Here is a 24,808-nt window from a genome sequence, read left to right on the forward strand (position 1 = left end):
TTCACATCTTATTATCCCTGGTATCACAGCCTTAATTCAAGCCACCTCTATACTATACTTAGATTACTACAAAAATTTGCTAACAGATCTTCTTGCCTCCAAAGTTGTCTTTTTACAACCCATTTTCATACAACAGTTAGGGGGAGTTTTTCTAAACTACAAATCATGATATTCCTCTACTTAAAAGGTTTCGGTGGCTACCTACTACTCTAGTGTAGAAGTCTAAACTTCTCACCATGGATTAAAAAACTCAGTCTCTTCCTACCTTTTTGATTTGTTTCTCACTATAGGCTTCCTTACACTTCAAGATGTGGTCATACGGATTTTTTTTTTTTTTTTTCCAATTCCTTAGTATACATTGTTCTGTCTTGTTTCCAGGCCTTTTTATATATTCTGTCCTTCTACCTAGAATACTTTTCCCTAATCCTAACCTAATTTCTATCCATCCTTTGAGACTCAACATGAACATCATTTCATACAAGAAACCTTCCTTAACCTTCCATTAGATTCCTCTCTTAGGTGTGTGTATGGCATCCTGCACTTCACCAATGGCACACACTACACTTTGCTATAATTACTTATCTAAAAGTCTAGAAGCTCTCCTCCACAAAGGCAGGCTTTATATCTTGTCAGCCAAGGGTACACTCCCAGTTAGTACAGTACATGTGACATACTAGGTGCTCATATTTGCTATGCAAATGAGATTGTATTGCAACCTTACTATCAATCAATCCTCAATTCAGATATCAGCACAATTCCAAATGCTACCAGAGCCCTTAAAAAAAAAAAAAAGGAAAATTAATTAAAATTCTTTGTTGCTCTCTACTACTTTTTCTGTACCCCCCTGCCTCATCACTTTGTTTCTTTTTTCCTACATGCCAGAGACCAAGTATTCTTATGTTCTCTAAGGTTGTTGAAGGTTTCTTTGTTGTTGTTCTTTTTTAATTTTTTTTAATGTTTATTTATTCTCGAGACAGAGAGAGACACAGCATGAGCAAGGAAGGGGCAGAGAGAGAGGGAGACACAGAATGTGAAGCAGGCTCCAGGCTCTGAGCTGTCAGCACAGAGCCCGACGTGGGGCTCGGACCCACGAACTGTGAGATCATGACCTGAGCCGAAGTCGGACACTCAACGACTGAGCCACCCAGGCGCCCCAAGGTTTCTTAAACCAATCAGATCTGACTTCCAGTTCTAAGTTTCTTTTCCCTTCTTCCTATGCAATTAAAATTACTACTTCTGAAGCCAAATATTCAAATAAACTAATTAAAAGAATAATATAACTGGGAATCTTAACTTTCTCATAGGCTTTCTTCTTATTTAACAGTTTATTACGTTATTCAATTCATAAATGTACTGTATGCTCATTAGAGAAATTTGCCCCATCTCACAATCACTAATAATATTTAAGTCTTATTTCCTTCTGGTCTTTTTTCTCTAAATATTGTGCACATGCAACATTTGTGTGTTTTATACATTGGTGGGTCTATTGTTTCACTACCCACTGTAATATAAGCACTATCCATACCATCAAAAGCTTTTTAAAAAACAACTACAATACTATTTAATTGGAATGATATATTATGTGTTATATAATTATTCCCCTGGGGGCATTTTCATAGACAACCTGGCTCACCCAAATCCATCTTTAATTTAACATGTATAAGGATTTTTTTTCAGCACGAAGCTCCCAGATTCCTTTTAAATTCCAGTTATTTCCACTATCATCACCACTACATGTCCTTCAACCTTCTTCCATATTCAGTATATGAAATAATATAATTTATGAAACCAAAAATGTACCACACATCTAATTCTGCTTTAGCTTTTTGATAAGGATGTGTTAGAAAGAGACAGAGAGACACAGGGGAGTGGGGGGAGAAGCAGGGACAAAAGGACGAGGGGGAAAGGAAGGGAGATAAAGAATTATAAAATATGGGTGGCACAACAAAATTAAACATTTTGAAATGTTTACTGCTCGCTGTCGGGGTATCAAAACTGTATCTATATACACATCTTTCTTTCCATTAAAAAAAATTTATTACCCTGGTTCCTCTAAAAACATCTTAAAATCATATTATCTCTTACCAGTGCCAATACATTTAGAAATTCTCTTGTGTCAAAATGTAGCAAAGTCCGAACATAGGGGTAGATTTCTTCCTCAGGGGAGGCTTCTGCTGAATGCAGGCGAATCAGAAATTCAAAAACCTTCAAGTTTAAAAAAAAAAAAGTTGACGATCTTCTCTCCTTACAAAGTATCTTGCTGAAGCAACAACTGCCAGTTGGACAAAATAAAGGCAGGTGGAATTTAGTTTAAATTGCCACCATGTTGTAACTTCTCTAACCTGATTCCGCTATCATTACTGGCTGTAGTGATGGTGGGTAGGTTCTCTCCTACCATAGCAGATAGCTCCTGACTCACGTGTAACCTTCAATTACAGTTCATCTATAGTACATATTAACAAGAGGTGTGGATCATAAAACAAGAGGTGTGGATCATAATATAGTACATATTAACAAGAGGTGTAGAAATAGCACCAACCTGGTTTTTAACCAAGGGAACAAGATCTTCAGGGATGTCACCAAGGGGATAGGCTCGGCCTGCTAGACAACAGCTAGAAGAAAAGGAGAACAGACTTGGTGACTTGTAATGGGCTAACTTCCAGGTAACACATTGTTTCTCAAACCCAAGATACTCATTTGGTGTTTAAGCACACTCAGCTTTTGTCACGTCAAGTTCAAACTTGATCAAGATGAGAGCCAGTTCAGAAAATAGGAGCAACAGTGATGGTGGTGAAATAAACACATCCCGTGACAGAGTAAGCACTTTCATTTCTTCTTATTTTTCCTAAAAGAAACCTACGCCACGCTAAGTGGACAGGAAGGAATGAGAACAGACTATCTGAAAGTCTCATACTCAGCACCAGAAAAATACCTAATGGCACCATTACGCTATGTTTTACCAGTGAAAAGCCTAATGTTCTCACAAACTTCAGAACAGTGATTAAAGACAGGGAACAAGCTAGTCTAACAAAGGTCTGGAAAATGTCTGCAACAGAACAAGTCTTCAGGGAGAGGAGAAACTGATGAGAAATTAACTATACAGTTCTACCTCCAAATCAGACCTTCCTTATGGCTAATGCTTTATGGTTTATGCCTTGCGGGTTCAACTATAAAGACGTCTTCTGAATATGTCCTCATTCTGGGGGGAAAGGCACAAATTTTAAACTTCTTTGAACTAGCCATCAATTTTGAATGTTGGATTAGAGACAGCATATTCTAAGAAACTTAAAGTACAGACAATAAAGTACTGGGGAGATGCTGCATATGTTCTTCTAAAGAATCGATGTAACAAGTGTGAAACAGGTCTCAAAGTTAACTCTGGCACTAGATAGGAGCTAAAATGATGCTTTGGCAGGTTCTGCCACCTTCCACCCTGCCAGCCTGCCAGCCAGCTATCTGTCCAAAAGTTCTATTGGGACATAATTCTGAGCCTCCATAGTTTGTGGAAAGAATTCTGTTTGAGGAGTAAGGAGAGGAGATAAACATTTCACAGCTTAACCTCTGTCACTAACTTTTTCATGACCTAAACACATCTCTTGCCCTTTTATAAAAAAGAGAGAGAACACATATTCCACAGAGTTTCCAGTGCTAAAAATAAAATACTCTACCACCAGGCTTTCTCAACCTCAGCCTTATTGATACTTTGACAGAGATAATTCTTCGTTGTATGGACTACCCTATGCACTCGGCAACATCGCTGGCCACCACCCATTAGATGCCAGCAGCATATCTCTCCCAGCCCCAAATGTGACAAGCAAAAATGTCTCTAGACATTGCCAAAGATCGGGGCGGGGGGGGGGGAGCAGGGAGGGTGTACCAATGGGGGACAAAATCACCCATGGTTGAAAACCACTACTGTACAAGCAATGAAACATGAAAAGCACTATACACATAGGACATGACAGTACCTCTAAGAATACGGGGCGGGGGGGGGGATTATAGAAAAAGTACACGTAGATAAATTTAAAAAAAATCTCTTACCTAATATATACAAGCAGCTTGTTGCCCATAACAACTTGCTCATCTAAAACAGAAAAAGTATCTTCAGCAATTCTCTCAAAACCTTTTCAGAAATAAAATCTTTATGTGGAAACAAAAAATAAAACTTGGCATTTGAGTTAAGTATCTTCCTAAAGAATACATAGAGAAAAAACCACCTTAATTCTTGTTTTTAGAATTTCCATTAGATTCTTTTCACAGACAAAAAAAACCAATGAGTCAATGAAGCATACAGAAGAAGGAATACATCTGAGGGTAGAGAACCATATATTGTTGGCTTAACCAATAGTTTGAGACCAGGGTAAAGTGTAGAGCAGGCAGTTAGTTGATGAGTTAAAGGTCATGACCAATTAAGTAATATTAAGGACTAATAATGTCTTCTCATCTGTAATATGGACTCTTACCACCCACTGTACTCTAGGGTTGTGAAGGCCACTGTTCACAAATGTTTAAAATAAGAGACTTAGATTAAATGATCTTTAGGACCCTTTTTATTCTAAGTTACATCTAAAAAGTAAGATTCTGTCACATGATAATATAAGTCTATCTCTTGGTTAAAAGAAATCAGAAATATAATTATATCAGGTGTAGGCAAAGGGGTCAAGGGCAACAAGACAATAAAGTAAGAGCCTCAAGAGTGGGTGAAGTGACCAGTAATTCTTGGTGTGCAGATTATAGGAATTTGCGATTGGTTATAATAAACTGAAATTTCTACTTTTGGTATATGAATAGTGAGCATAATGTAAGCAAGTGTACATCTCTTAATCAGTAATCCTTTCTAAATACAATAATGCCTTGCATTGTGAGTAACTTGTTCTGTGAGTGTTCCATGAGACAAGCAAACATTTCTAATAAATTTTAACTTGATAAACGAGTGATGTCTTGCAATATGAGTAGTACAAGATGCTGAATGTCACATGATCACAACTGACCCAGTGGTTCTTCTCTCTTTCACTTGCAGGATTGTGGGTGATCATCTACCATTGCTCAGATGCTCGGTCTCAGGCCACGGTGTTTGGCAGTAATCTGTGATTTTTCAGAACGGTGGAAGGTGCCCACAACTGGCACTAGTGTATTTTTTGTCACTTCAAAGCACCTATGGACAGTTCCTTGTTTTTCCATACAATAGCTTAGCAATGCTTTGCTTTATTCTAGATTAGGCTGCCTCCAGATATAGACCCTTTCCTCTGCTGCCAGCTACATTAAATATAGTATATGCCAAGAGTTTATTAATACTGTACTGTAGCCAACATCCATGCGAGCATATACAATGGCCTGCATGCAGAAAAAGGCTGAAAAGAAAGGCAGTAAGAAGGAGATGATTACAATGGAAGTTAAGAAGGAAATCATCGAGCAAGTATGAATGAGGTATGCAAGTGGCCGATATTGCAAGATTTTATAAGAAGTCTGTGTCTGCATCTCACCTGCAGAGAAGGAGGAGAAAAAGGCAGAGAAATCCCTCACTTCAAATGAGATTAGGGAGATGTATAAAATGTGGGAAAAGTGCAAAATTTTGTAGAAAAGCACTACCCAAATAAGGCTGTAGCAGTGAGAGCAATGAATCTATTTAACAACAATGCAATGTCACATTTCCACAAAATTCTCAAAAGGAGGCAAAAGAAAGCGTCACTGGATAGGCTCCTTGTTAAAGTTGCACAAAACAAAAAAGATTCCATTGAGGCAATAAACAGCAGTGATTCCATCAGTGATAGTGAAAGTCGTCCTGCACAATAACCCTCCTCTCTCATCTCCCTCACAGCAGCCATGAAGGTTTTCAAAGGTAAGTGCAGTTTAAATTATTTTCCTTTCTATATTGTATTTTCTTTATTATTTTGTATTATATTACAGTATTATAATCATTTTTATATGAGTATTTTTGGGTTGTGGTATGAATCATCTGAGTTTCCACTATTTCTTCTGAGGAAATTCACTTTGGTATATAAGTATGTTTCCAGAACAAATTATGCTCGCAAACCAAGGTTTTACTGTACTCCAGATCTGTGTTGTCATAAGTGCAAATAAACTTGAATTGCTTGAAATTATGAGTAACTATAATATGCTTCAATCCCAATTTTTTTAATTAATAAATTTCATTTTTTAGAGACGTTTCACTAGGTTCACAGCAAAAATGAGAGAAAGGTATAGATATTCCCCATATATCCCCTATCCCCACACCACACAATCTCCCCCACTATCAACATCTGCTCCAGAGTAATATATTTCTTATAATCAATGAATCTACAGTGACACATCATCACATGAAGTCCATAGTTTACTTTAGGGTTCACTCTTAATGTTGTGTATACTATGTTTGGGTTTTGGCAAATTTATGCTGACATATGAACACCATTACACTATTGTCAGTTGTACAGAATAGTTTCACTTTTGTAAATCCTCTGTGCTCAGCCTATTCATCTCTCCCTTTTCATCAACCCCTATCTCACAGTTTGTGAGTTCAAACACCATGTCGGGCTCTGAGCCAACAGCACGGAGCCTGCTTGGTATTTTTCTCTCCCTCTCTCTCTGCCCCTCTGAGGCTTGCTATCTCTTTCAAATAAATAAATAAATAAATAAATAAATAAATAAATAGATAGATAGATAGATAAATAAATACATAATAAAAAAAAAGGGACATCACACTAATGAATGAATGGGTTAACCAGGGAATTGAAGAAGAAATAAAAAAATACATGGAGGCAAATGAAAATGAAAACAAAACAGTCCAAAACTTTTGGGATGCAGCAAAGACAGTCCTAAGAGGGAAGTATACTGCAATTCAGACCTATCTCAAGAAGCAAGAAAGGACCCAAATATACAACCTAACCTTACACCTAAGGGAGCTAGAAAAGGAACAGCAAATAGAGTCCTAAAACCAGCAGAAGAAGGGAAATAATAAAGAGCAGAACAGAAATAAATGATAAAAAAAAAAAAAAACCCATAGATCAATGAAACTAAGAGCTAGTTCTTTGAAAGAATTAACAAAATTGATAAACCCCTAGTCAGACTTATCAGAAAGAAAAAAGACCCAAATATATAAAATCACAAATGAAAAAGGAGTGATCACAACCAACACCACAGAAACACAAACAATTATAAAAGAATACTATGAAAAAAATTATATGCCAATGAACTGGGCAATCTGGAAGAAATGGACAAATTCCCAGAAACTCACATACCACAAAAACTGAAAGAGGAAGAAATAGAAAATTTGAACAGACCCATAACAGCAAACAAATTGTATGAATAATCAAAAATCTCCCAGGGCACCTGGGTGGCTCAGTTGGTTGAGCGTCCAACTTTGGCTCAGGTTATGATCTCATGGTTTGTGAGTTCGAGCCCTGCGTCAGGCTCTGTGCTGCCAGCTCAGGGCCTGGAGCCTGCTTCAAATTCTGTGTCTCCTTCTCTCTTTGCTCCTCCCCTGCTCGCACTCTGTGAGTGAATAAAGATTTAAAAAGAAAAAAAAAATCTCCCAATAAACAAGAGTCCTGGGCCAGATGCCTTCCCAGGGGAATTCTACCAGACATTTAAAGAAGAGTTAATACCTATTCTTCTCAATCTGTTCCCAAAAAATGGAAATGGAAGGAAAACTTCCAAACTCATTCTATGAAGCCAGCATTACCTTGATTCTAAAACCAAAGACCCCACTAAAAAGGACAACCACAAGGCCAATATCCCTGATGAACATGAATGCAAAAATTCTCAATAAAATACTAGCAAATTGAACTCAACAGTACATTAGAAGAACTACTCACCATGATCAAGTGGGATTTATTCCTGGGCTGTGGGGCTGGTTCAATATTTGCAAATCAACGTGATACACCACATTAATAAAAGAAAGGATAAGAACCATATGATCTTGTCAATAGATGCAGAAAAGCATTTGACAAAATACAGCATCCTTTCTTGATAAAAACCCTCAACAAAGTAAGAAGAGATGGAATATACCTCACATCACAAAAGCCATATACCAAATACCCACGGCTAGTATCTTCCTCAATGGGGAAAAACTGAGAGCTTTCCGCCTGAGATCAGGAACGTGACAGGGATGTCCACTCTCACTTCTGTTGTTTAACATAGTATTGGAAGTCTTAGCCTCAGCACTCAGACAACACAAAGGAATAAAGGCATCCAAATCAGCAAGGAGGAAGTCAAACTTTCACTCTTCGCAGGTGACATGATACTCTACATGAAAAACCCAAAAGATTCCACCAAAAAACTTCTAGAACTGATCCATGAATTCAACAAAATTACAGGATATAAAATCAATGCACAGAAATCAGTTGCATTCCTATACACCAATAATGAAGCAACAGAAAGAGAAATCAAGGAATCGATCCCATTTGCAAGTGCACCAAAAACAATAAGATACTTAGCAATAAACCTACTAAAGAGGTAAAAGATCTATACTCTGAAAACTATAGAACACTTCTGAAAGAAATTGAAGAGGACACAAAGAAATGGAAAAGCATTCCATGCTTATGGATTGGAAGAACAAACATTGTTAAAAGCCTATACTACCCAAAGTAATCTATAAATGTAATGTAATCCCTATCAAAACACCACCAGCATTTTTTGCAGAGCTAGAATGAACAATCATTGAGTTTGTACGGAATCACAAAAGACCCCAAATAGCCAAAGCAATCCAGAAAAAGAAAAAACTGGAGGTACCACAATTCCAGATTTCAAGCTGTATTACAAAGCTGTAGTCATCAAGACAGTATAGTACTGGCACAAAAACAGACACATAGGTCACAGGAAAAGAATAGAGAACCCAGAAATGGATGCACAACTGTATGGTCAACAAAACCTTGACAAAGCAGGAAAGAATATCCAATGTAAAAAAGACAGTCTCTTCAACAAATGGTGCTGGGAAAACTGGATGGTGACATGCAGAAGAATGAAACTGGACCACTCTCTTACACCATACACAAAAATAAATTCAAAATGGATGAAAGATCTAAATATGAGACAGGAAACCATCAAAAACCTAGAGGAGAAAATAGACAGCAACCTCTCTGACCTCAGCCAGAGCAATTTACTAGACACATCACCGAAGGCAAGAGAAACAAAAGTAAACATGAACCACTGGAACCTCATCAAGATAAAAAGCTTCTGCACTGCAAGGCAGCTTATGGAATGGGAGAAGATATCTGCAAATGATGTATCTGATAAAGGGTTAGCATCCAAAATATATACAGAACTTAGCAAACTCAACACCCAAAAAACAAATAACCCAGTGAAGAAATGGGCAAAAGACATGAACATACACTTTTCCGAAGAAGACATCCAGATGACCAACCAACACATGAAAAGATAAGATACCACCTCACACCTGCCAGAATGGCTAAAATTAATAACACAAGAAACAACAGGTGTTGGTAAGGATATGGACAAAGCAGAACCCTCTTGCACTGCTGATGGGAATGCAAACTGGTGCAGCCACTCTGGAGAAGAGTATGGAGGTTCCTGAAAAAACTAAAAATAGAACTACCCTACGGTTCAGCAATTGCCCTACTAGGTATTCACCCAAAGGATAAAAAAAATACAGATTCACAGGGGACAAGCACCCCGATTTTTATAGCAGCATTATCAACAATAGTCAAACTATGGAAAAGAGCCCCAGAGTCCATCAACTGATGAATGGATAAAGATGATGTGGGGTGTGTGTGTGTATGCATGCATGTGTGATGGAATATTATTCAGCCATCAAAAAGAATGAAAACAATGGAAAAGAGCCCCAAGTCCATCAACTGATGAATGGATAAAGATGATGTGGGGTGTGTGTGTGCATGTATTCATGCGTGTGTGATGGAATATCATTCAGCCATCAAAAAGAATGAAATCTTGCCATTTGCAATGACGTGGATGGAACCAGAATGTATTATGCTAAGTGAAATAAGTCAATAAGAGAAACAAATATGATTTCACTCACATCTGGAATTTAAGAAACAAAAACAGATGAACATATGGGAAGAGGGGGGAACAACATATGGGGGAGGGGAAACAAAATGAGACAAGCCACAAGAGACTCTTAATGATAGAGAACAAACAGGGTTTATGGAGGGAGGTGGGTGGAAGATGGGCTAGATGGGTCATGGGTATTGAGGAGGGCACCTGTGATGAGCACTGGGTATTGTATATAAGTGATGATTCACTGAATTCTACTCCTCAAACCAATATTGTACTGTATGTTAACTAAAATTTAACTTAAAAATAAAATAAAATGTTTCTTATACACAGCTTTTAGTTGAGTCTTATTTTTTGATCCATTCTAATAATCCCTTTCTTTTAATTGGTGTATTTAGACTATCGACATTTTAAATGATTATTGGATCAATGCCTACCATATTTTACCGTTTTCTATTTCTTGTCCTTACTCTTTATTCCTGTTTTGTCTTCAACACTTTTTCTGCCTTTTGAAGTTTTAACTGAGCATTTTATATAATTCTGTTTTTTCATTTTCCTAGTATATCAATTATACATCCTTTTTTAAGTTGTTGCTCTCAAGTTTGCAACATAAATCTACTAATGATTTACAATCCAAATCTACTTCCACGTAACACTATACCGCTTCACAGGTACTAGAAGTATCTTACACTAACAAAATACTCTTAATTCTTCTCTCCTGTTCCTGTGTCCTTGCTCCCATTCATTTCATTTATACAAAAACATAAAACACACAAGCATCTGTACACACATAATCAAATACATTGTTATTATTATCTTGAACTATTACCTGACAGGTCAATTAAGAATAAGAAAAACAGAGTTCTTCTTGAGCCAAGCTGTTTGAATCTTGTTGCTTGGTGGTGTGGTCTATATATGCTGTGTTTGGAAGGAAGCAGGGGAGTGGGTTCCTGACCTCAGCTGGCCTCGGGGTAGAGGACACCACTCCAATTACACCTCAGGACTGCAGTCCAGGCCTCAACATTGCAACATCCCTAGACTCCATGACCAGAAGACGCCATTTGCAGAGGCTCATGGCAGAGCAGCTTGTAAAAGTCGGGGTACATCCTGAGAAAACTGGGCAGTATGTTTCTGGAAACTACTGTTGGAGCTAAGCTCTTGGTTTCTCTGCTGGACCACATATTTCTGGGGGGGTACACTCAGTCCCCTAGATGTTGGCTGACATGCCACTGTCTTTGAAAAGACTGCATCACTGAGGCAGCCCCCTTTTCCCAGTAAAAAGTCTGGAGTCCTCAGCAGTGGCTGGTTAGAGGGGAATCAGGTTGCACTTTCTCTACTCCTCATAGTTTCCCTGCTTGTCAACTGAGTTTCCTTCTGAGGAAAATCATTTCCCTCACAAAGCCCAGGTCTCTGCAGACCAATTAGCAGGGGGCACTAACAGCCATGCATGTCTGTCCTGGCAAAGGCCAATGTTTTTTGAAGAGAGCTCAAACTCCCTCCCCAGCCCATGTCTAGTGAACACCAGAGCAGGGAAAGAATCAAGTCCATTCCCTGTCCTCTTCTCCTCTATGAACTGAATTTCAGAAATTTTTTTCAACACGCAACACAAAGCGTCCAGATCGATAAAACAATAAGGAGGGGAAATGTGTTTTGTTTTGTTTTATTTTTTCCTGGAAATTGTGCTTCAAATTTTGCTGTACCATAGAGCCCAGAAAGACATGTGTTCTCATTTGCCTGCCTGACTCCATGGTGGCGTCGCTTTTACGTTCCATTCGTGGCATTCGAGTTGCTCTCCTTTACAGCCCTGTTTCTCAAGTTCTGTTCAAGTTAAACTCGTGTAAAACTCTCCATGGTGCTGGGAGCAGCATGTGTGTTGCTGCTGCATAAGAATCTGTACTTGGATGCCGATCTAGAGACCTGATGGAATTGACAGTTGTGTACCCGTAATCATTAGTGGCAATGATGGCATTCTGGAAAGCAATTCTTATACAGTAAGTTCTACAATTCTTTGGAAAAAAGAATAAGAAAAATAAAAGTTTTTGTTTTACCTTCACTTATTCTGATGTTCTTTCTTGAATCTGAGTTTCTTATCTATATTATTTTCTTTCTCTCTAAAGATTTTCTATTAGTATTTCTTGTAAGACAGGTCTATTGGCAACAAATTCCCTCAATTTTTGTTTGTCTAAGAAAGTCTATTTCCCCTTCACTTTTGAAGGATAATTTTACAAAGGATACAAAATTCTATGTTGATGGGCTTTTCTCTCAACATTTTACGTATTTGTTCCCAACACTTTAAATATTTACTCCACTCTCTTCTTTCCTGCTTGGTTTCTAAGAAGTTGGATGTCATTCTCATTTTTGCTCCTTGTAAGTAAGGTTCTTTTTCCCTGTGGACTCTTTCAGAATCTCTAGCTTTAATTTCTGCAATTTAAATATAATAGCCTAGGTTTGGGGTTTTTTGTTGTTTGTCCTGCTTGGTGTTCTCCTATCTTCCTGGATCTGTGGTTTGATGTCTGACATACATTTGGGGAAATCCTCAGTAATTACTGCTTCAGATGCTGCTTCTGTTCCTTTCTTTCTTCTCCCTCTGACAGTCCCATTATGTGTAAGTTACACCTTTTGTACTTGTCCCACAGGCCTTAGATGTTCTCTTCTGCTTTTTTCAGTCTTTTTTCCCTTGGCTTTTCAGTTTTTTTTCTTTTTTTTAACTTTTCTGTTATGTCCCCAACCTCAGAGATTCTTTCCTCAGCTATGTCCAGTCTACTAACGAGCCCATCAAAGGCATTCTTCATTTCTGTGAGCTTTGTGGCATTTTAACTTTACCTAGTCCCATCTCCCTTTCCCCAGCTTTACCAGAGCTCTGAAAACCAAAAGTCTTGTACAAATCAGCAACCTAATGGCCACTTGAGGGGACAAAATAGTTTGGGAGCTTGCCCACACAAAAACTTATTCATATCTAAGGGTGATGGGGGGAAAAGGCAATATAAGGGATACCTGTGGTTAATAAAACTGTATCTCTACTTTATCAGTGTGAATATCCAGTTTTGACATTGTGCTTTTGTTCTGCAAGGTGTTATCACTAGGGGAAATTGGGTAAAGAGAATACATGATCTCTTGTGTTATTTCTTTCAACTGCACGTGACTCTATAATTTCCTCATAAAAAAAGTTTAATTAGAAACAAAACTTGTTCACTAATGTAGCAGCATTACTTAGAACAGCTCCAAATTGTAAGCAACTCAAATGTCCATCATCTGGTGAATAAACAAATGACAGTATATCCAACCCATGAAATACTACTCAGAAGTATAAGTGAACAAAATATTAACACATGCAACAAGATGGATGTATCTCTACAAACAAGTGAAGTAAAAGTGAAGAAATAAAGCTAAGTGAAAGAAATAAAACACCAAAGATCACCTACTGTATGACTCCACTTACGAGAAATGTAGTGACAGAAAGTACATCAGTGATTGCATGGAGGTCAGCCTGGAGGAAAAGCTTGAGTACCACAGGTAGGAGGAAACTTTTTAGTGTGAAGGAACTCTAGCTCCTTCTACCGTTTGATTATGGTGGTGATCATATGATTACATACGAGTATCAAAATTCATACTGCACACATAAACTTGAATTTTATGAAATTTAAATATCTTAAAATAGAAAAAGGAGAAAAAAATTAAGACTTAGAAAAGTAATACCTGTTAGTGTTCTTCCTGCATTCAGAGGAGGAGAAATGACTCTGAAAAGTTTCTGCATTAAAATTAAAAATAAAACAATCACCATCATTTTTAAAAAAATTATATTTTCAAAAAACAATCAAGAATCTTATACTATTAATCACCTTTCTCTGAATAAATCAGTTATTTGCTATTGGGATTAAATACAAAAACTTTTAAGGTGGACACAAACTATTATTGAAGAATCACTAGGAAACAACTGTTATCATATTCCTCACTGAAAGAAACCATTTAGTAAATACCAGTTAGGTGAAGGTGTTTGTTGAGTTGTAATTTCTGATATAAATATCCTTAGGTTCCTTAAAATGATTAAAAAAAAAAAAAAGTGAAGGGATTAATAGCCCACCAAAATGGCAATGAAGATTATTTTAAACTGAAAACATCTGAACAGCAGACACAAAAGGAAACATTATCTAAATTTAAACACAGCCTCTGAAAACACAGTAAGATTAATGATAAAACTACACTGGCCTTCCTCAGAGGGAGTTTCCTGTTTGGGAGAGGACAGGCCCTTAGAACTGGGAACTGCAAATCAAACTGTTCATTAGCCAAAAAAAACCAATCCTTATTTTCCTAGGAAGGCCCTAAATCCCTCCCTCCCCGCTAACCAACATTTTGTTAAACAGGTGTATAAACCTTTAGTTCCGGCCAGTCAGTAAAGTCCTCATTACTAAGAGCTCCCAGTACTTGTGTGAATAAACCTTTCCTTTTCTCCTGTTAATCTGTCTTTTGTCAGCTAATCTGCAGCCCTCCTCCCCCCACTGAGACCTAAATTCCTAGAGGAAGTGCTTTCCCTCCCAACACAAGGCACTACTTTTACCTCAGAAGCAGCCACAGCTAGAACTAAGGAAAGATTTCAGAGACCCTGGTAGTCATCTCAAATATGATAACAGTCATTCCAGAAAATCTAGAAATTCTCAAGAGGCAGGAGACCTTTTAATTTAGACCTCTTTAAGTACTAAAATAATTAAACTTCAAATAATGACAAGTGATTTCCTTGTGAGCAGAAAGTTACAAAGACGGAATCACAGAACACACCTACCTAACCTCCCATTGCTAAACTCTCCAAATGACTATTTAATAACAAATACCAAGCTATTTCTGAAAACCATTAAACTTGAAAACCTCTCTTAACACAAAACAAGGCAACCTTAATAGCCCACAGCCCATCTGAGATGTGTAGATATAAATGCAAACCAGATTTTGAGGATTAAAACACACACATACAAAACTAAAATTTAAAATGCAACAACAAAAACCCAGCAATCATTTTTATCACCATAGAATACATCAAATTAGAATCTGTTTCTAAGGATTATTTTGAGAGAAGGCAGAATTGTAGAGGCCGCTTTTAGAGAATGGGGTTGGGCAATGGAAACCTGATCAAGGTAAAAGGGCCCACGGCAACCAAGACCAAGGAGATGAAAGCAAACAGGCAATTCAAATAGGTTCATTGAGCGACCCACCTCAAAATAGCCACAGTCCCTAACTGACCAGTTATAACCACGCACAGTTCCTAAGATTACCAAAGAAGAGAAAATTCCATTTTTCCCATATTCCCTGACTTCACCCTGTAACTGTGGCTGCTCACCACTGCCTTTGCTGTCTCTCCTTTGCTGTCCTGCCTGCCTTCCACACCTTTGCGGTGTATTCAGTAAACTTTTATCTCTCTTTCTGCCTTGGGTGAATTCTTTCATCACATGTGATCAGAGCACCCCACATTTGCAACTGGGATGTCCAACATTTGGTGGCCCAAATGAGACCCTCTGATGGCCTGGAGCTCTCCCCGGATTCTCTGGGAATTTCTCGGGGCTTTCCCTCCACGGACCATCCAATTGGAGCATCCCACAGAAACTGCATTAATTCTTCCTAACTGTGGTTTAAGAGTGAGACAAAACATTTTTTGCATGTAGGGAGGTCCTGGATCTCACTGAGGAGCCAGCTGACAGTTCTTTCCAGGGAAGTACTGGACTTCGAAGGAAAGCAGCTGAGAGGTGCTCAAGTGTAAAAAATCCTTACTAGACACACAATCAGGGTCAAAACCAGGGGAAGAGGGTTGTGGCACATTTTGGAAACTGACCAAGAGAAGAGAGGGACAACCAAAACTGGAGGAGTTTTGAATTAGAGTAATATTCACCTACCTACGAAGCTAAGGGTGTTTTAAGAAAGCATGAAATATCACAAGGCAACTGCTGAATTAGCAATACCAAAGACAGTTTTGGATAGCCATTAAATATGCAAAAAAAAAAAAAAAAAAAAGGTTGACTGGATGCCTTCCACAGATGCCAGGCTCTTCTAAGCCAGGTAATTAGTCATTGTAATAAAACAATGGGCTGCAGGGTGCTACCTATATCCACAATCCATTATCTACAATTCTGTCCTCAATTTAAGGCAAATAACAAAGTGGATACGGCATTTGGTTCTTTTTAAAATAAGACCAAATGCTTTTTAGTGATTAGGAGAATAAATTATAATGCATGCTGTAAGTGCTAAACTGGAAAAAGCAACAAATTAGCAATTAACAAATAAAGATCTTCCACCATTATCAGGACCTTCCCCCAGCACAATAGATCTACAAATAATATTTCTTAATAGTACATTTACTACACACAGTAAGTATATGAATATTTTATACCTTTTGGAAAACTTACTATAAGATCAAAAATTCTTAAACAAACAAACCAACTTAGTCTAACAGGCAGGCATTACTTGTATCTATTGCTCCCTGGGATTTAAATACCTATTTACGCAGACAAAAAAGAAAGCAATGGCAAAAGGTATGAAATTCAAGGTCACCTAACGCCCCAAGCTAAAATGGGTGCAAGTCTAATAATATATCTACAAGAAATTAAACAATGATTGGATGAAAACAGAATCTATTCAAAGTAAATGAATAGGAAAAAAGCCATTCATAGGCAAATGTGTGTCCAAGTTAGGAAATATCTTACCTCCATTGGACTAATAAATTCATTCATGCCTCTGTTGTAAACATAGATCATAGCATCATACAGACGATTTTCCCAACACATGAGAACTACCTGTAAAAAGAAGAGTTGTCTCACCAATTATTTTCCTTAAAGCTTTAACAATGGAGAAGATCTTAAATACTCTTCCCTAATCTATCTTAGTCCTTCTCTGAAAAAAACTGAAGTAGAGTTGACCCTTGAACAATGTGGAGGTTAGGGGCGCTAACCCCTCCTCACCCCCACACAAAAACCCATATATAACTTTTGACTCCCCCACAACTCAACTACGAATAGCCTACAGTTGACCAGAAGCCTTATTGATAACATAGTCAAGTAACACCTATTTCATATGTTATGTGTGTTATATTCTGTATTCTTACAATAAAGATAGAGAAAATATGTTATTAATAAAATTATAAAGAGAAGGAGATACATTTACTGTATCTTGCATTTATTGAAAAACAAGTACTGTGCTTGCATTTATTGAAAAAATTCCACATATAAATATACCTGTGTAGTTCAAAATCCTGTTGTTCAAGGATCAACAGTACTCAAACACAGTGTCAGGGTAACAGCTGTTGTAGGTTCAATACTACTTTTAATTGTACAATGGCTACTTTCAAACATCCCCAATGTCTATTTTTCTCTCCATCCTCCCCCTTTCCATACTCATTTTGCCCTTGATCAATAGCTCTACAAATTATTTACTGAACACTTATATTCATTCAGGCCCACTCCTAGGCATCAGAGATAAAGTGATAGATCAGACAAATCTCAACTTAGTCTTACAGAACTACTGTTCATCTTGGACACTTAACAAAAGAAGGGAGGGGCAGAAAATGATATGTGAGTTACACCTGGGGAAGTTACTCAATTACACAAATAATTCATTTACAAATGTGATGGGTTACAAAGCAACCTGACATGCTCTAGAGTATTCAGAAGGTCATCCCTGAGGAAGCAATATTTAATTTAGGACCTAAAGGATGCATATAATGAGAGGCAAAAGCAGAGATGAACTCTAGGGACTATGTGGGCTGAAGCAGTAAGGATGAAGGTCTACGGAAGAAAGAAGCTTGAAGTGTTTAAGGATGGAGAGAACTGATCTGTGAAAATATTCAGAAGAGGAACAGTGGTGACCTGCAGTGTACAGTACTTTATATTCTGTTTCTATGAGAGTTACACTCCCGACGGACAAGGGAAGAGGGCTGTTAGAAGAGCAGAGGTTGGCAAAGGAGAATGATAAGGACCAACCAGAGAATTAAGAGGAAAAACAGAGGTGAGGTGTCATGGGAGAGTCTTGAGACTGAGGCAGATTCTGGGACCTCTTCTCTTCTCTCACTAACCACCCTATGAGCCAGTGCTGTGATCATACATCTCTGTACTGATGATTAACACATTTACGGCTTTAGCCCTACCTCCCCTCTGATCCATATATCCAACCACTTACTTGGTATCTTCACCTGAATATCTAATAGCAATCTCAAAATAAAAACAGAACTCCTGATTTTGTCTCTCAAACTTCGACCTATCCAGTCTTCCAATCTTCTTAGAGGCATCACTACCTGCATTTATCTCAAGCCAAAAAAACTAAGTGTCATCCTTAAATTCTCTCTTTCCCACACTTCCACACTCTTGCATCCAATTCATTAGCAAATCAATTCTACTGCCATAACATATCCAAAATCAGGCCATCTCTCTCCATCTCATTGCAACCATCTCTGGTCAAGACCACCTCCTGAACCAGTGTCTAATTAATCTTACTTCTGATCTTGACTCCCACCTTCATTCTGTTATACCTAAGTAAACCAGAGTCATCTTGCTTAAAACCGTTTAATGATTTCCCAGAGCACTCAGAATAAAATGGAAAAATCTGGACCTTGCCCTGAAAGGACTACCTCTCTGTTTCAACCAAGCTCCAAGTCTATTTGCCTTTTATCTGTAACTTCAACATCGAGGCTTTTTTTTTTTTTTTTGCATTAGCTGTTGCTTTTGCCTGGAACAATCTTCTCCAAGATCTCTGCATTGCTGATTCCTTCTTGTCAGATTCCAGACTCAATGTTACTTCCTTAGGGAGATTTTCTACAGTTAACCAATCTATAAGGTAGCCTCACATCCTCTACCATATTGACTGACTTTTAACATAACACTTATTTTTTTATACTTCTGGTTTATCTGTTTGTTGTCAAACTTTTTGGCTAAAATGTAAGCCTCTGAGAGGATAAGCATTGTCCGCTAGGGTCACTGAAGCATCCTCAGAGCCTTACACTCAATGCCCCTCAAATTAATAACAAATGAGTAAGTAAAATGTGAAAAATATGACTTGATATAGTGAACACGGAGGGCATAGCTGATCCACTAAAAGCAAGGTTGAAGAGTCATTAGGATGTGGGAAAAATGGAAGTACAACCTAGATGATGCTTTCAAGACATTCGGCTATGACTAGGAAGAGTGACATGGGGCAGTAACCTATGGGGAAGAAGGAAAGAAGGCTTGATATGAAGAGAAGGGAAACTGAAGAGATTTTTTTAAATTGTTATTTTAACATAAAGAACACTAGAGCATTAAATATTAATAAATATTAAATATTTACATAGTGCTGGGGAAAAGCTAAAAATACTGGGAAGACAAGAAATGAGAAATTTCTCTTACACTAGTATGGGTAAATCAAACTAGATTGATAACAGGCTCTCAAATCACTTTAAATATTATCTGACATGAAAACTCTGCCAAATTACCCACACAACAGAAAGGCATACATAAAAGAGTATCTGGCTTTACTTAGCAAACTCACAGCCATTCATAAAGAGCTTCCAGGAAGAAAACAATAACTATTTCTCCAAGCCCTTCATTTCTGTGTGACTTTGCACCTTTTAAAAAAGTACTTTTGGTCAAAGATCTTTAAGTCATCATATTTTAGCTCAACAGGGCTTGCTTACTTATTAGGACCTTGTACCTTTGCAGAAGTGGCATGCTCATTACTAGGACTAATATGCAACTGAACAGTTAAGAGTGAAATGTCTAGGGGCGCCTGGGTGGCTCAGTCAGTTGAGCAGACGACTTCGGCTCAGGTCATGATCTCGTGGTTTGTGAGTTCGAGCCCCGTGTAGGGCTGGGTCCTCACAGCTCAGAGCCTGGAGCCTGCTTCCATTCTGTGTCTCCCTCTCTCTCTGCCCCTCCTCTGCTTGCACTCTGTCTCTCTCAAATATAAATAAACATTAAAAAAAAAAAAATAGACTGGGGCGCCTGGGTGGCTCAATCGGTTAGGCGTCCGACTTCGGCTCAGGTCATGATCTCTCAGTTCGTGGGTTCGAGCCCTGCATCGGGCTCTGTGCTGACGGCTCAGAGCCTGGAGCCTGCTTCGGATTCTGTGTCTCCCTCTCTCTCTGACCCTCCCCTGCTCATGCTTTGTCTCTCTGTCTCAAAAAAAAAAAAAAAAAGAGTGAAATGTCTAAGGCCAAAATATATAATGCTCCTCAATTTAGGACTGAAAACTTACTGTAGAGACCTCAGATACACTTGGAGGTAGATTATCAAACAATGGGCTGGCTGGTCAAGCTAAGACATCCTGTAATTTGCTTCTTATACTGTGTTCTGCATTTCAAAACTCAATGTATGAAAGTTATGAACACTGGACATATAAAGTACCTTTCTGAAAAATGGCATCATATTCTTAAAAGTAAAAATATTCTATTATTTGCGTGGAAGTACTCATAGTTGAAATTCACTTGTAGGATGAAAAATGTACTAGTGAATAAGCAAACGGATGAAGAAGGATTAGTCAATAAGCATTTATTGAGCAACTACCAAATGTAAACTTTATGCTCAGTGCTTTGGTGGATTTCAAAGAAACAGAAGACTCTTGGCTTGCAGGAGTTCATAACCTAGCTTTCACTAAAGACCAGTCCTAAGAAATATTGACAAAGACAAGTTTAAGAGACATCTTACCAAAAGCGCTCCGTAAACAACTGGGGTTGATAGAAGGCACAGTGAGGCCCAATCAGTCAGGTAAGTATAATCAATAAAGGAATGTTGTTTATTCCATATATTAGTAAATTTTGTATAAACTCACCTGCTGAATATCTAGGCTGGTGATATCCATATGTACAATGAGGGCTTCCACATTTTCCATTAACTTTTTATCTTGGAAATGAACAATCAAGTCTTTCATTACCTGGGGGGTCATCCCCACCAATTTATCACTTAAAATATATGGTTCAAGGCACTCCAAAAACACTCCTTTAGCCACTGAATTCTCACTTAATTTGTCATACATCTGGCTAAATAAAAGATCCCTGTAACAGAGAAAAAAAAAAAAAACTTTCAGAAGTATTCTGAACATCCATTAAATTCAGTCTGCTAATTATATGTCCTCGTTTTCCTATTTCAACAAAGCTTAACAAAACAAGCTTAACAAAAACAGTAACAACAAGAGTCTCAATCAATTCTCCCAAAACTTTTATAACCAAGAAAAGCAGAATAAGTTAAATTATTTGCCATAAGTCACATAGCCAACATGTGATGGAATCAGAATTCGAACTCAGCCTGCTGACCTAAATCCTGTGTTGAGTCTATTATGGCACACTGCTTCTTAAAGCAATGGTGATATGGCAGTGGGTAATAAAGTAAACATGATAGAGTAGAAAAAATATGAAAAAGGACTATTCCTAGGCGTGCCTGGCTGGCTCGGCAGAGCATGCAACACTTGATCCTGGGGTCATGAGTTTGAGACCCATGTTGGGTGCAGAAATTACTCAAAACAGGACTATTCCTAATTTATCCTTTCCCCTTTCCTGGTATCTAAATATTCCCAGCTCATATACAAAGCCAATATGTTTCCTGATCTAGCTCTTACCCCTTGATTCCCAAAGGGTTTAGGCAGGGATTACTGATAAGAAAGGAAGAAGAAAATATTCTCTATTTTAAAAATATATCTGGAATTTATTTTATTGCAGAAACAAAATTTTTTCATTAATCTAAATGCCACCACACTCAATAATTATACTTTATCTATTTCATATTTCTTCTGCAAGTAGTCCATGAATAATTTTAGAATTATACTCATTGTAGATATAATTCCAAATTCTCTCATGCAACATTATATAATACACATCATTCTATGATGCTACCTACCCTTAAATTTACCATTTTGTCTCACAATGTTTCAACGTGCTGAAATATTAGAATTTACTTAAGTATTCCTGTACTTACTTCCAGTATTTTACTATCATGAATGATGACACAATGAACATCTACATATACACTCTTTCCCATCTGGAGGATTTAAGTCCTTAGTCATTCTTCTTTTAGAAATTTATCTTAAATCAAAAGATATGAAAAATCTTGTGGTGGGGCACCTGGGTGGCTCAGTTGGTTAAGCATCTGACTTCGGCTCACGTCACGATCTCACAGTTCGTGAGTTCGAGCCCACGGTGGGCTCTGGGCTGACGGCTCAGAGCCTGGAGCCTGCTTCTGATTCTGTGTCTCCCTCCCTCTCTGCTCCTCCCCCACTCATGTTCTGTCTCTCTCTCCTTCAAAAATAAATAAACACTTAAAAAAATTAAACAAACAAGAAAAATCTTGTGGTATTTGAAATTACTAAATCATCTTCAAAAAGTATCATAGCACCAATTTATACTGCCACCAGCAATGTAGAATTATACACTTTCACCAGACAATTGTGTTTGATTCTACTACCAGATAATTTAATAAGTGTAAATTAAATAATATTGCTGTCTTTAATTCTTTGACGACTGGCAAATTAAATGTTTTCCATGTTCCCATTCATACATTGTATTGCTTTGTTTTCGTTCACCTGGTTCATTCATTTCCTTTTTTTGTTTAATACAAGAACTGTGCTAGTTCTATTTATCTCTTAAGACTATTTTTTACTAAATGTGAAAATAAATGTTTTTAGAAATGTTATTTCTTTACATGTGTGTCATGTCGCTCATGAAAAGTGGTAGCTGATTCATCTACAAGTGTGGTCTTTCATGACAGTTCCACAAAAAGGCCAAGGAAGATTCTGGAGGCAGTAGGATGGGGCCCTTGCCTCATCTGAAGTCTTGGAAGAGGGCAGATGATAAGAGAACTGGCTACAAATGCACCAGAACGACATACCACTCTTCAGTAAACAGTTCCTGCAATGTCCTGGGAGGGAAATCCATATCCATTTATTGTTTTTTCTCATATCCACAAATGTAATTTTTATAACAGTTTTCCCCTTGCTGCATATTCTTCATGTTGGTTTCATTTTAATCAATAGTCCATCACATTTTTGTGATTACCAATTATTAACCAAGTAAAAGTCACAGAGATTAATAAAACTTTACTGCTACAAAGAGTTACCACGTAACTCTAATGAATATAAAGAAAATGCCATATTTGCTAGCCCTTCCACTCTGTAATGTGTTGTTAAAAACAACATGCTAGGGAAGACAATTATATAGTTTAGTTCAACACCAAAAGCCCTGGAGAGGAAAATTAAACAGTGAAAAATTCAGTAAACAGAGCATAAAAGGTGACAAACAGCAGCATGAATTGCTGGTAAGATTAATGGCAAAACCATATATTTCTTTCTTAACCAGTCAGAGGCTATAAATAAAGAAGCAAGAAAAATAAAACTCAGCAACTCTTATTGCTATCTCTACATTTAAAATAAAAATAAAACAAAATACAAAGACATGTTCTCATCATTTTGGAAGAATATTTATTAGAGCATCAGGGAAGAAGGAAGAAAGAAAAGCACATACCAAAAAAAAAAAAAAAAAAAAAAAGTGTTTAGCTCCTGTGTTTCTTTCTATATTTAGGAATGATACTCCAGCATGCTGACTCTGTTACCTGGAAGTCCTAACTTTAAAACTGTTTTTTATCACTTCAAACTTAGCCACCCTGTAGCCAGTAGAACACAAAATCCATTCTGAATAATAGAGGACCAAAGAGGTTGTCTTTCTAGGTAGCTTCACTTTACATTAATACTCATATTAAAGACATTATTGGGGGTTTACCATTCATAGCTTCAAACTGATTAAGAAAATGGCCAAATTCACTTCATGCATTATCAATTTTGCAATTTAAAAAATGAGAAGAACTCAGCTTTGATTATAAGTACAAACTCGGACTGTCAGAAACAGAGCAAGAACGTCAACCCTTAACACTTGCCAGTCTTTACTACACATCTAGCCAGAGCTAAATAAACAAATCCCCACTACATTTAAGTAGGACTTGAATCCAAAGTTGGTTTGGGCTGCTCTTTTTATTTATAAAAGTAATGACAAAGTTCAAATGAACTTTAAGAAATTATGTTCAAAATGTTCTATTTTCTGATACAAGGATCACGGTCTGTAAAGATTTCCTTTAAAAAGGCATGGCTTGGGGCGCCTGGGTGGCTCAGTCGGTTGAGCGGCCGACTTCGGCTCAGGTCATGATCTCGCGGTCCGTGGGTTCGAGCCCCGCATCGGGCTCTGTGCGGATAGCTCAGAGCCTGGAGTCTGTTTCGGATTCTGTGTCTCCCTCTCTCTGACCCTCCCCGTTCATGCTCTGTCTCTCTCTGTCTCAAAAATAAATAAACGTTAAAAAAAAATTTTTTTTAAATAAATAAATAAATAAAAAGGCATGGCTTACTTCTGGTGATGGTTGTACAACTCTGTGAATATACTAAAACCTACTGAATTGTACACTTTAAAAAGGGCGAATTTTGTGGTATGAATTATATAGTTCAATGTAGCTGTTATAAAATAGAAAAGGTTTTTCCCCTAGCTTTGATGCTTAAAATATTAACATGCAGTTGTCAGGAAAACAGGATCTAAAACATCCAGTTCCTCAACTATGTTTGATAATTAAGATCTTTCTGTTTCTCGAACAATAATACTGATGTTGAACAAGACTAAACACACACCCTGGCTATCAAAAGACCACTTCAGACTCACTTTAGATTTAACAGAAATATTTTTGGTTCAGATTTATATATAATTCAAGTCATTTGAATAATGGCTTCTTTTTGGATATCGGCTTACAGTGACATAAGCTCAAAGTGGTCAAGATCATGTACGTGCAGCAACTGTTTGGTTTTGTCTTACAATGGCTTTATTAAGATACAATTCACATAAGATAGAACCTATTTTTATTATTTTTTTAATGTT

General features: G+C 37.5%; 1 protein-coding gene across 4 annotated transcripts in view; it reads right to left on the reverse strand.

The window, feature by feature from the left end:
• The window catches only part of VPS8 (VPS8 subunit of CORVET complex), a 249,831-nt gene that overhangs the window by 142,906 nt on the left and 82,117 nt on the right, over nucleotides 1–24,808 (reverse strand). For all 4 annotated transcript variants that reach the window (XM_049628447.1, XM_049628448.1, XM_049628449.1 and 1 more), the window contains 6 exons: nucleotides 20,740–20,962; nucleotides 16,650–16,739; nucleotides 13,663–13,714; nucleotides 4,042–4,084; nucleotides 2,540–2,612; nucleotides 2,086–2,205 (listed from right to left, as the gene is read on the reverse strand). In XM_049628447.1, coding sequence (XP_049484404.1) covers nucleotides 2,086–2,205; nucleotides 2,540–2,612; nucleotides 4,042–4,084; nucleotides 13,663–13,714; nucleotides 16,650–16,739; nucleotides 20,740–20,962 — 601 coding nt within the window. The remainder of the gene's footprint in view (nucleotides 1–2,085; nucleotides 2,206–2,539; nucleotides 2,613–4,041; nucleotides 4,085–13,662; nucleotides 13,715–16,649; nucleotides 16,740–20,739; nucleotides 20,963–24,808) is intronic.

Source organism: Panthera uncia, chromosome C2 (assembly GCF_023721935.1).
Source record: "Panthera uncia isolate 11264 chromosome C2, Puncia_PCG_1.0, whole genome shotgun sequence".
In the NCBI taxonomy this organism is placed as follows: Eukaryota; Metazoa; Chordata; class Mammalia; order Carnivora; family Felidae; genus Panthera; species Panthera uncia.